The sequence below is a fragment of the Juglans microcarpa x Juglans regia genome, chromosome 2S (assembly GCF_004785595.1).
Source record: "Juglans microcarpa x Juglans regia isolate MS1-56 chromosome 2S, Jm3101_v1.0, whole genome shotgun sequence".
Lineage (NCBI taxonomy): Eukaryota > Viridiplantae > Streptophyta > Magnoliopsida > Fagales > Juglandaceae > Juglans > Juglans microcarpa x Juglans regia.
This window is the reverse complement of record NC_054597.1, coordinates 28,702,306-28,714,375: the sequence shown is the minus strand read 5'-3', so window position 1 is coordinate 28,714,375 and position 12,070 is coordinate 28,702,306. Positions and strand designations below refer to the sequence as shown.

General features: G+C 35.6%; 2 protein-coding genes across 5 annotated transcripts; both read left to right on the top strand.

The window, feature by feature from the left end:
• Positions 1–481: 481 nt before the first annotated feature.
• LOC121252570 lies at positions 482–7,201 on the top strand. Of its 4 annotated transcripts, none has more exons than XM_041152274.1 (12): positions 482–749; positions 932–981; positions 1,977–2,038; positions 2,142–2,204; positions 2,675–2,807; positions 2,978–3,167; positions 3,733–3,843; positions 4,007–4,135; positions 5,195–5,244; positions 5,338–5,435; positions 5,650–5,934; positions 6,397–7,201. In XM_041152274.1, exons 1-12 carry the CDS (start codon positions 730–732, stop codon positions 6,910–6,912), a joined length of 1,707 nt encoding a protein of 568 aa, XP_041008208.1. In that variant the 5' UTR covers positions 482–729; the 3' UTR covers positions 6,913–7,201. The 4 variants fall into 4 exon arrangements, with proteins under 4 accessions (XP_041008208.1, XP_041008210.1, XP_041008211.1 ...); XM_041152276.1 differs by having other exon boundaries at positions 482–753; XM_041152275.1 differs by lacking the exon at positions 482–749 and adding an exon at positions 775–849.
• Positions 7,202–10,390: 3,189 nt separating this feature from the next.
• On the top strand, positions 10,391–11,152 carry LOC121253543. Its single transcript, XM_041153544.1, has one exon. The coding sequence runs from the start codon at positions 10,391–10,393 to the stop codon at positions 11,150–11,152; it is 762 nt and encodes a 253-aa protein (XP_041009478.1).
• The last annotated feature ends 918 nt before the right edge of the window (positions 11,153–12,070 follow it).

Here is a 12,070-nt window from a genome sequence, read left to right as displayed (position 1 = left end):
AAGAGAGAGAAAAATCGAGCGAAAGATGAGCAGGAGACAACGAAATTGATAAAATATTCATTTGGTCTGTGTACAGTAGCTCGCCAAGTCTGGCGATGAGTGAAAAACTACTGTAGCATAAATGTCAAACTTTGGATGTATAACTAGGCCAATGTAGATTTTTTTTTTTAACATTTGTTTTTAATTTAGACTTGAATTGGCAAATGGCTAGTCCATTGCCAATGCTCTAATAATAGTGATTGCTTATGGGTCTCCAAAAGTTTGGTTTTCACAGTTAGGGTGTGTGTGGATGTTGAAATGAGTTGAGTTGAGTTGAGTTGTGATGATAAAATATTATTAGAATATTATTTTTTAATATTATTATTATTTTAAAATTTGAAAATATTGAATTGTTTATTATATTTTATATTGGGATTTAAAAAAATTGTAATGATAAGTTGAGATGAATTGAGGTGAGTTTGGTAACCAAACGAAGCCTTAGTGTCAGTTAAACTTTCAACGATTTTCTGAGTCACGGATTTTTGCCAGGGTTCCTGGAATTATTTCGTAACTCCAATTTGATCAATTTTTCTAATCACCTCTTCTTACTTTCTCCAAACAGGAAAAATAAAACGGAGACGAGAAGAAAAGAAGATTTATTTCTTGCTTTTGAAACCGAACTTAGGTGGCCATAGAAGATTAAAAAGAAAGCAAGTGGATAATGATCATCTATTGCTCCATTTCCATTCCATGACTCTCTTTTCATTTCGGTTGGTACTATTCCAAACATCTTTTCGTAGTTTCCTTTTCATTGAATTAAATTCAGTGTGTTTGGTTTTATTTTGATTTTCAAACTTTCTTGGGAATGGCGTATGTGGGTTTCTCTTTCTTTTTCCCTCTTTTGCATTTGAATTGGTTTTTTGATTCTTAACACTCTTTGTGGGTTTCGCAGATTTCTGTCTCTCTTTCGTTGTTTGGCTTCAAATTTTGAACTTTACTTGCGTAAGTTACTCACTGACATCTTAGTTTTATGCATGTCTCTGTTGAGGATGAGTTATATGCGTTTAGATCGGCCTTTTGAAGGATTGGGGTATTATTGATTTTTCTCATCTGGGTATATGTTGTTAAATACAAATTTGATTCATTCCTCTCCTGTCTTGGTTAATGTGGAAACTTGAACTGTCTGTGCTTGAATATGAATTGAAATTTTCCGTTCTGTATAATTTCTGAGTGACAAAGCAATGAGCTATGTGCTTTGAAATGAAAAATGCTTACATTGATATTGCTTGTAGAACTAAATGTTCTGTGATATTTGGAAGGATCCGAAAATTTCAGTCTTGTCACCTTTTACCAATATTCGAAGTAAATTATGAATTTGAAAGAGGCCATTTCATTTCTCCTAATCCGATGGTTTGGCATTTTTCATCTCTTTTCATGATAGGTCAAAACATTATCGACTTCCTCGTAAAGATGCGTTATATAATTTCGATCTTATCTCGTTCGACGAAATTCGATTCTAAGACCAGTTAACGTACCCCTTGAGTCTTGACTGCCTCAAAAGGCGTCTTTAACATTTCCATTTTGTTCTTACTTTGTTTGTGAGATTCGATTCTAAGACGAGCTTCTGCACCCCTTAACTGCCAGAGCCAATGCCTTCTCAGCTTATTGAGATTTAGCCGAGCCAAACCGCACCTTAGCTGAGCTTTAGCTTCTTTTTTGCTGAAGGTTGGATGGATGTTAATAATACCCTTGTGATCTCCCACAACAGCAAAATCCTTTTATTTTGCTGTTTTGACTAATTCAAAAACTGTTCTGGTTGAAGGAAAAAAAAAAATCTATGATTTAGATTTTCTCTTCCCTGTAGTCCAATATTTCCTTTCCCATTTTATAGATTTTGTAGTGTTTTCTCTGGAGACCCCCTTTGCTTCCTTCAGCTTGGATTGCAGTCGCATCTTTATCCTCTAAATTCTGTTAATTAGGTTGTTCAATGATTTCAGGTTTCAAAGAATTCATGGGAGATGTACATATACAAGAGGACATATCTGAAGTCCAATCAACAGTGAGCACTAACTCCCGTGCATCAAGGAAAACTAACTATATTGCCTTGAAGAATCTGGATCTTTCATAATGTGATTTCTTAAATTATATATTTTTCACATCAGGTTGGGCGTTTTTCAAGCCATCATTACCTCCTGGATGTACATGATCATCAAAGAAAGCATTTGGTAATACTGGTTTTCTGCTCTTTACCCGTGTTTGTGAGTGTGTTTTGATTCATTATCGAAACTTTCTTGATGAATACCATGACACCTTAGCCTGTTAGTATGGACACATGCTGAGATACTATTTACAAAAATCTAACATTTAAAATCTGTGTAACTAACTAGTCTGGATAGTTTCCATTCAACCCATGGATTAGGCTATGCATTGACCTAAGCTATACATCTATCTTTGACCACTTATCAAGAGTAAAAACATCTTCTTTGGAAAAATTGAAAAGTATTAATAGAATCTTCAAAAGGTTAATTTGTTTATCCCACATTTGGCTTACCCATGTAGAAAGTGAAGACAGGACCATTTTGAGATCGGTGTTGAAAAGTTGAAAACATGCACTGTTCCCATATATAATATGTATATGTAATTTTAGTTGACGTTAGAGCTTTTTCTCTGGATTTAATAGAGGGTGTTGTATCAGGTCCATGGTGATGCTGTGAGGAACACTAGTCTTCTTATGGATACTCTCGGATTTGACTCATTAGTGGATGATATTTTCACCCATCTCTTGACTTTGACTAGCTATATAAGTCTTCAATTCATTCAATTTATTGGTGAGTCACTTGTTTGTTAAATATACACATGCTATTGGAAATTGGTGTCTTTGCCATCAAAACATTAATGCCTTCTATATGGAGAATGTTTTGTAGTTCACTGATGTTTTAGAGTTATCCGTGTTATTGAACCATAATGGCTGCATTTTGACATGCTTCTGTTTTTGCAGAGGATCTTGTATTAGGAGATATGAATAGAAGCTCAAATTCATCATCTTCTAAACCTTGCATCTCCATTGCAAGCCCTACAATCCTGGAAGGGAGAGCCTCAGAACTTAAGGAAGAGTTTCTTGTAAATACAAGGTCTGAAGTTGTTGATAACAGTTACAGTTATGGGGGTGTCCCTATCTTTTTTCAAGGGTAAGAACTTTCTTTCCATTAAGATCATGTATGATGCTATCCTATAAAGACTCAGCAATGCGTTTTGAACTGATAGTCAAGTGTTTTGATTAAACGTGACAAATGGGAAAATGTCACGATCAACCTATTCTTATATGTTTCAGATGATTGAGATTCTCTGTGGTTTCAATCTGTTTCACCTCCTTGTTTCCTTCCTCCCCTTTCCTCATAAGGGGAGGTTTGGATAGTGAGTTGAGATGAGATGAGATGAAATGAGATAAAAATTTAAAGTTGAATAAAATATTGTTAGAATATTATTTTGTTTTGGGATTTGAAAAAGTATAATTGTTTATTGTATTTTGTTTGGAAATTTGGGAAAGTTATAATATGATTAGATGAGACGAGATAAGATGAGTTGAGACAATCTCTGAATCCAAACAAGGCCTAACTAAAGCGATGTTAGTTCCTTTCTTTGAAATAGTTGTCTACCAAGTACATGCCTTAGGGGATCCTCTGTTACCATTACTCTACTTTGATTGCAAATTTTTGGTCTCCTTGATCCTTCAGTTGCTTCCTATGGATGCAGGTTGATGCTTCCTTTATTCAGTTTCAGTTTACAATTTTCCTGGAGTTTGGCACTGTACTCTTGGAAACTGTCATTTTCATACATTAGATGCATTCAAGATCAAGTTTGGAGGTAAAAGAAGTAGATTTTACTATGAAAACTGGTGGGTTCATTTGCCATTGAAGAGTCTGTGGGTGGTCTCTTTCAGTTTATTTCTATTATTATCAATTTTATGCTTTTACAATTTCTTGGTTTGGTTCTCTTATAACATCTATATTTGTTTTGCTATAATCAGCATTATATCTCGAGTGTGTAAAACATTGCGCGGCTCTTCTGATGATATTGGATGGTTGCAACACACTCCAGGAATGGCTCCTGTGAAGGATGGGACGCCAAGATTCTTGGAATTGCTTGCAGGCATTAGGTAGCCAGCCTAAATTTGTATATTCTTACTGCTCTATGTTGGTCCACCCACCTGGGGGCAGGGGGCTGTGTTCGTTATGATCTTTTTTTTAGTTTTATCTCTGGGTTCATTTGACTAGTCTGGAGTTCATTGATACTTTCTGTTCAATTCTTTCATTTTCTATTATTGGAGATGTGTACTGCAACTATAGTTGTTAAGAATTTTGCTAATATACAATTATCTATAGTCTAAACAATTCTATCATGCTCAAATGAAGAAACTCCTGTGGTGCCTGATATTGCCCATATGTCCAAGTTCTGTTACTGATCACCGTCCTCTGGGGGCAGATGGTTTTTATATCATCCAGTTAGCAGTTTGCCAAGCACCATTTCCATCATTTTTCCAACCATAATATGTCATCAATATATTTCAACAGTAATGCTAGGGCTGTTTTTTTTTTTTTTACTACTACTTCTTCTCATAAGTGGTACAAAAGTTATATTATTATCAAACAACTAGTTGCAAACCTGTACGATGCACGGGAATGGTTAAAATTTTAAAGTAAACATAATATATGTAATTAAGTTAATACACTTTGAGCCATCATGTGATAAATAGAATCTTTGAGAGAGTTTCAATGTTTTTTTTTTGATAGGTGAGAGAGTTTCAATGCACTTTGATCTCCAAGATTTGGTTGAGCATCTTGGTCTTCTCTTCCCTCATTCTTTTTATGTTTGTATGTTAATGATGGGAAAAGTCTACCCATAAAGAGACATAACTTATCGGCTCCATAACTTCTAAAACTCAATAACCTGTATGAATTCATTGATTAGAAAACTGAAATGGCACGAGTTAGTAAGATGATACTGATGTTGATGAATAGGAGAATGGTTCATTGAAGTCTAATGCTTCCAAAATTATTTATTGTGATAGATTATGTAGTCTATAAGATAGTGAACGTATATGCTTCATGATTGTTTCTTCTCCATGCAATTGAGGAGTTTCAATTATGTATCGTTTTACTGTTTCATAGATCTATATATCTTGTTACTTGATATGTTTTTCTGTGTTTTCTTCTAGAAATGGAGAGCACAAGCTACCCAATTCATTTGTTTATCTGCTAATTCCAGGTATGAGAAGATCCTTTGTCTGGAGTTTGCTTTTTATTCATTTTGCCAATTGGCATGGGCACACCCACTTAAATGGGAATTTTGATCTGGCAGGCCTCTTTAGTAATCACGGTCCCTTATATTTTGTGGGCGCTAAAAGATTCTTTTCAAAGATGGGTCTAGCTTGTCATATTGCAAAAATTCATAGTGAGGTAATATATGATCACTTGATACAATGCCTATATCGGCCAGGGTGTGTGAAATTTTATTTTCTAACAATGTCTTTTATTCATTTCAAACTGTATGTTCTTGAGATTCTTCCTTATAATTTCTAATTTGGCTTCCTTTCCCATATCTTTCTATATCCATAAATGACATGAAATTATGCTAGTGTGGCTAGTGTCAAATATCTTTCCTTGTACACAGGCATCGGTGGAGCACAATGCATGGGAACTGAAGCAATATATTGAGGAGCTTTACTGGGGATCAGGCAAGCGTGTAATGCTGCTGGGGCACAGCAAGGGTGGGGTTGATGCTGCGGCAGCATTGTCAGTTTACTGGCCTGATTTGAAAGACAAAGTTGCTGGTTTGGCGCTGGTGCAAAGCCCCTATGGTGGCACCCCTTTAGCTTCTGATACTCTCCGTGAAGGCCAGATTGCTGACAAAGAAACACGCAGGATCATGGAGTTCTTGATATGCAAGCTTATTAAGGTATTCAATTCCTTTTGCTAAAAAATTATGAATGCCTCCTTTATGCATGTAATAAAGGACCCCTAACCATAATTTATGCTTGAGAGCATCTTTGACTCATGCTATTAAAATTTAAAGAACTTAAATCTCATTGGTGGGGGGCTGTTTGATGCTAGTTACCTTTCGTCTTGGGTCAGGATAGTCTTTTATGTCATGTCTCTTGTAGATTTAATTTCCTGCTTCACAAGCACATCCCTTAAGCCTATTTCATATGGACTTATCAAGTGCAAATTCTTCCGGGGAAGTTTTACTATCAGTTTCATCATTCCTTTTGTCTCCTTTTCTCCAAGCCTGCATACTCAATTATGCTTGGCATGGGTTTGATAAAGTGCTGGTAATTTGATGCAGTATCAAAGTTTTTGTTAAGACTAAGAGTATGCTGATTTTTCTTATTATCAATTTTTGTTTCAAACGTATATTTAGGGTGATATAAGGGCACTGGAGGATCTCACATACGAGAAGCGGAAGGATTTTGTCATGAAACATAAGCTCCCTGATAGTATCCCTGTGATATCCTTCCACTCTGAAGCAAGTATTGCTCCTGGCGTCCTTGCTACAATGACCCACATAGCCCACGCAGAACTTCCCTGGCTTCCATTTCCCAACTTTGGGAATGAAGAGTCTGATAATATTGTTCAAGCCGGACGTCAGGTGCCCGTAGTGATCCCTTTATCTGCTGCGATGGCTATATGTGCACTTCATTTGCAGCTCAGGTATGGGGAGAAGAGTGATGGTCTAGTAACATGCCGTGATGCTGAAGTTCCAGGGTCGGTCGTTGTCAGACCAGACCTGAAGCTTGACCATGCTTGGATGGTTTACTCTTCAAGGAAGAAGATACCCGGTGAGCCTGATGCTTGCGAAATGTGTGAGGCTCTTCTGACTCTTCTTGTGGAGCTTGGGAATATGAAGCAAGAAGAAAGACAGAAATCTAAGAAGTAATCCATAATTCCAAACAGGGGATTTTTTGTTATTGTATCTCCAGTTAAGTTACACCATCTTGTTTCCATAACTATTCAGAAGAGCAATGGTCGGTGGGAAAATCTTGCCATGTAATAGATGACATCTGTTCTTATGGAAGAGCTTCATTTAAAGCTTCAAACAAAACACAAGATTTTTGTTCATGAACTCTCTCTCCCGGGGGGATTGGATTTTGGGGAGGTCTTTAGATTATGTAGTACTTGGAACTGCAGTTCACTCCATGATAATTGCAAGTGTATCATTCGGCCGAGACAGTTGTCATCTATTATGTATCTGGACTTCCAAATCTACTGGGTCACGCGACTACTCTATTATCAACATGGCTACAAGATCAGGATCCATCATCATCTATGTATTTGAAGTGCCTGCATTGTAAGGGAAACCAAAGGGCACTAATGTTTTTACCTGAAAGCTTCGTAGGAAAAAACAGAACACACGACAATACATATGCGTGCATGCATGCATACATACACACATGAATAGATATACACATGCATACACATGATGGATGATATCTGTGCTGTTATCGGCTCTGACAGACCGTCAAGATCAAATCAAACATGTACAATGGCTTCAGGGGTTGTACGGTGAGGATAATCAGTGGCTCAGTATAAATTTGGTGTGGGGGGACCCTCATCCCAAGCCTTGAAAACGCACCATTGCACTAAATGGTAAAACAGTAGAGTATCTGAAACCAGTGAGAGAGAGCGAGAGATATGGTGGTAGTGTTGATTCTGTACAATCTGGACCCATCCAAAATTTCAAACTTTAAAAGCCCATAAAAATGCGTGGATGAATTCATAGAAAGCAATAAATCTTGGTAGGCCACTTTACCTTTAGAAAGGGGAACTTAGTAGGCCCAAAGAGTTTCTAGCCCTATTAAGTTGTGCCCTTAAATTTATATGAAGTACGTAGCCAACCAACTACCCCGCAATATTGCATGGAGCTCTGCAGTTATGGCCAACTAGTAGACTGTTAGCATCAAAGGGTGTGATGATCACGTGGTCCTGGATGCTTCATTCATCCAACGTTTGATAACCAGTTCATTTCCACCCCTTGGAGCTTGGAATCTCTCTCTCTCTCTCTCTCTCTCTCTCTCTATATATATATATTCATTTCATAAGGTCGCCATTAATGGGTGCATCTTTGATAGAGCATTATTTTGGAGGTAATATTTGTTATCCTATATATATACAATACTCTCTTCCTATTTGAATCATAATAATGCTCAGCAATCTTTATATTTACTCTAAATTTTTATTAGAAAAAGGAAATAATAATTAAGTTAAATGATTAATGAATAATGTGATTAAACTATATCACAACTATTCTACAACTGCATAATAAAATAATGTTTCTTTTTCTAAATTTAAACACATTAAAGTAAAAAAAAAAATTTAAAACAACTAATATTTTATTCATTAGTTGCGTAAAAGTTGTTAACCACTTCTCTTGATCATGATTTTTCATAAAATATAACATTTTTCTTCAATAATCGGCCCGTAAATAAAAATAATATGGATTTCTCCACACATGATTTCTTGATCAAAAACTTTTTTCATATAATCATTTGTCCAAGTTTTCATAATAAAAAAAAAAAAAAAAAAAAAACTAAAACAATTTTCACAAATTTTTTTTAAAAAAAACAGTACTTTCACAAAACTTAATACAAAATACATTTAAAAAGCTTTTAGTAATGAATGCTATACAGACAGTAGTACAAATTTAATTGAATAGGCTTTATAAACTCTAATAATGAAGCACCAATTAAATGAATTATAAACTTAGTTTGTACGACATTAATTTGTAGCGAATTTTTTAGTGTTTTAGTATTTCTCCTATATATATATATATTTTATTTTTCAAGAATTCTCAAAATTTAGAGAAAATTTCACTAACCAAACATGTAATGTTCTTTGTACATAAAACGAGCTCATTATTAATAGTATTCTTTCTCTATAATGCTTTAATAATACAAATATTACATAAAAATAAAATCTAGAAATTAACGTGACTTAATATAATATATTAAATTATAAAATTAGATTTAACGTTAATAGCCATGCCATGTGGTTGAAAGAACACTACACGAAATCTATCTATCTATCTATATATATATATATAAGACAGCAATGCCTTAATAAATCTGTAAGAGAACCTGATAACTTGTGAGTATGGGGGCACATGAGTGGCATGTGAAAGAGATGCATCAATAATCAAGCATTTAAATATTTGTCTGCCAGAAACAGCACTATATATATAATGAATCAATTAAAGCCTTGGGTTCTGCTCTCTGCAACTACTCAAGCGTACGTACGTGCAGTCTTTTTCGTAACAAAAAACAAAAAAAAAAAAAAAAAAAAAAAAAAAATCAAAATCCAGTACTTTAATAATTTACACCTTCAAGTGAATCTGTAATAAATGATTTGATTTTCTATCGACTTCTTTTTTTCTTCTAGATTTTCTATCGACTTCACTACAACAGATAGAATTCGAAAGCATTGGGGCATAGAATTACTGAATCAACTTAATAAGAAAAATTTTCAGAACAATTTGTGCATGATCTTGCAGTTTTTTGTGTTTATGAGGTTCATGAGACCTTCAAAGCGATGATTTTGACTGTATCTGATCACCATGACTCTGTTATTATAATTCCTTCATGCTTGTATTATTAATAATATTTTTTAATTATCACATTGTTATGATTTCACATATAACATTTTATCTACTGAGTAGTAGTTCTATTTTATTTTTTAATTTGAATTTCAAATTTTGAGTTTTAAAATTTTTACAATTTTTAATATCTGACAAGTCAACACGAATGTTATAGACACGAAACTTAATTTTTCAAAGAATATATATAGAGAAAAATATATAAGATATTAAAATTTTATTAGTAAAGTTGGCACGCATGCAGCCATGCATGCACTTCCTTAATTAGCTTTAAAATTTAAACCGTAAACCCTAGAGCATTGAATATATAAGACCATTATTCTTTTGGCGCAGTCAAGTAATTATAATAAATTTAGTTACATAAAATATATAGCAAAATAAAATTTTTGGAGTCATTTTTTTTTTGTTCCAATTTTTTGGAGTCAATTAATAATAAGAAAATGACACACCACATATCTTTTAATTCTTTTTTCTTTTTTTCTCATAACAAGTAGTATATGGTCATGTATGAATGATGAGTAGAATAACTCAATTAATTTAATAAGAATAAAATAAATAATTCTAAAATATATAAGGTGTGTGGTGTGGGTTGATGAGTAGCATCCCCCATATGTATAAATTAACAATTCTTCTACATATAGTCGAGGGGCGCAAGTTGTGGGGAGTCGGCTGATTCTTGTACTGCCACGTTAATCTATATTAAAAAAAGGAAAAACCAAGAGTACTCTTATCGTTATTCAGAAGATGAAAAGAAGAGATATCTTCTATGCATCCCCCAGCTAAACTTTCAGATGGTTCCCTTAATGCAGCCTACGACCTTTGGCTTCAACATGACCAACTGGTTATGTCTGCATTGATCTCTTCCCTCTCTGAGCCTATCATTGCTCAAGTTGTAGGCAACACCTGTGCACGAGATGTGTGGCTCTCACTTGAGTCTACATATGCATCTGCCTCCCAAGCGCGTTTAATCCAAACCCAGTTTCAATTAGCATCTCTTAGAAAGGGTTCAGACACAATATCAACCTATTTTCGAAAAGCAAAGACCATTGCTGACATCATGGCTGCAACTAGCTGTCCATTACCTTCAAACGAGTTTGTTCCTTACTTGCTTGCTGGTCTTGACCCAGATTATGATGCCCTCGTGTCCTCAGTCACCACCAGACTAGACCCTATCTCCACAGATGAATTATTTGGTCATCTTTTGGCTCACGAGGCTCGTATGCAGCACCATGCTGCAAACCTTTCTTTTTTCCCTCCTCAGGAAACCTCGACTAATTTCTCAGCCAGGTCTTCTCCCTCAAATGCACGTGGTCGTGGCCGTGATAGTCAAAGTTTTAATCGAGGTCGAAATCGAGGGGGTCGTACCTCAAATGGCTACTCAGGTAACACTCAATTTGCTCCATCTTCTACATTTACTGATTCTCGTCCCATTTGCCAAGTGTGTAACAGACTTGGCCACATTGCTCTCAACTGCCTCTATCGGTTCAACCAAGCCTACACATCGGCTACTCCACCTTCTGCCCATTAGAACTCCTCCAATCACCAAACAGATAGTGTCTGGTATTCTGACACAGCAGCAACAAACCTGTTACAAGTGAGCTGAGCAATCTGAACCTTCATGCTGTAGAGCATATTGGTGATGAACAACTTCATGTTGGAGATGGATCCCCTGTCACCATTTCTCATTCGGGTTCTGCCACTTTCCCTTCTCCATCTTCAACTTTTCTCTTGAACAAACTTTTGTGTGTTCCCTCGTTTAAAAAGAATCTGATTTCAGTTCGACAGTTTTGTCTTGATAACCATGTCTACTTTCAATTTCACTCTGATTATTTTTTGTTAAGGACTACACCACGGGGAGCACCCTCCTTCAAGGGAAAGCCACTAATGGTCTGTACACGTTCTCAAACTCGCCTCCTCAAGCCCTTTCCAGCACACTTTCCACTGATTCTCCATCCACTCTCCTTGTGGCATTCAAGACTTGGTCACCCCTCCATTAAGCTTATGCAATCAATCCTTCGTCAACATGGCATTCCTTTTAATCCATTGTTTTTATCTTATTTTTGTAATGCTTGTGCAATGGCTAAACACCATCATACCCCTGCTCCTATACGTTTAAATCGCTCTTCAGCACCTTTTGAACTTGTTTTTAGTGATCTTTGGGGTCTTCCCCTCATATATCTAATGAAGGTTTCAAGTTTTATATATCATTTGTTGATGATTTTTCCTGATATACATGGTTGTTTCCATTGCAAAATAAATCTCAAGCCTTACCCACATTCATTAAATTCAAAGCCTACGTAGAATTACAATAGAACACAAAAATTTAACAGTTGCAAACGGACTGGGGTGGTGAGTTTAGATCCTTCACTCGAAATCTAGCCACTACTGGTATTAAGCATCGAGTAACCTGTCCACATGCTCACACTCAAAATGGCATAGTGGAAAG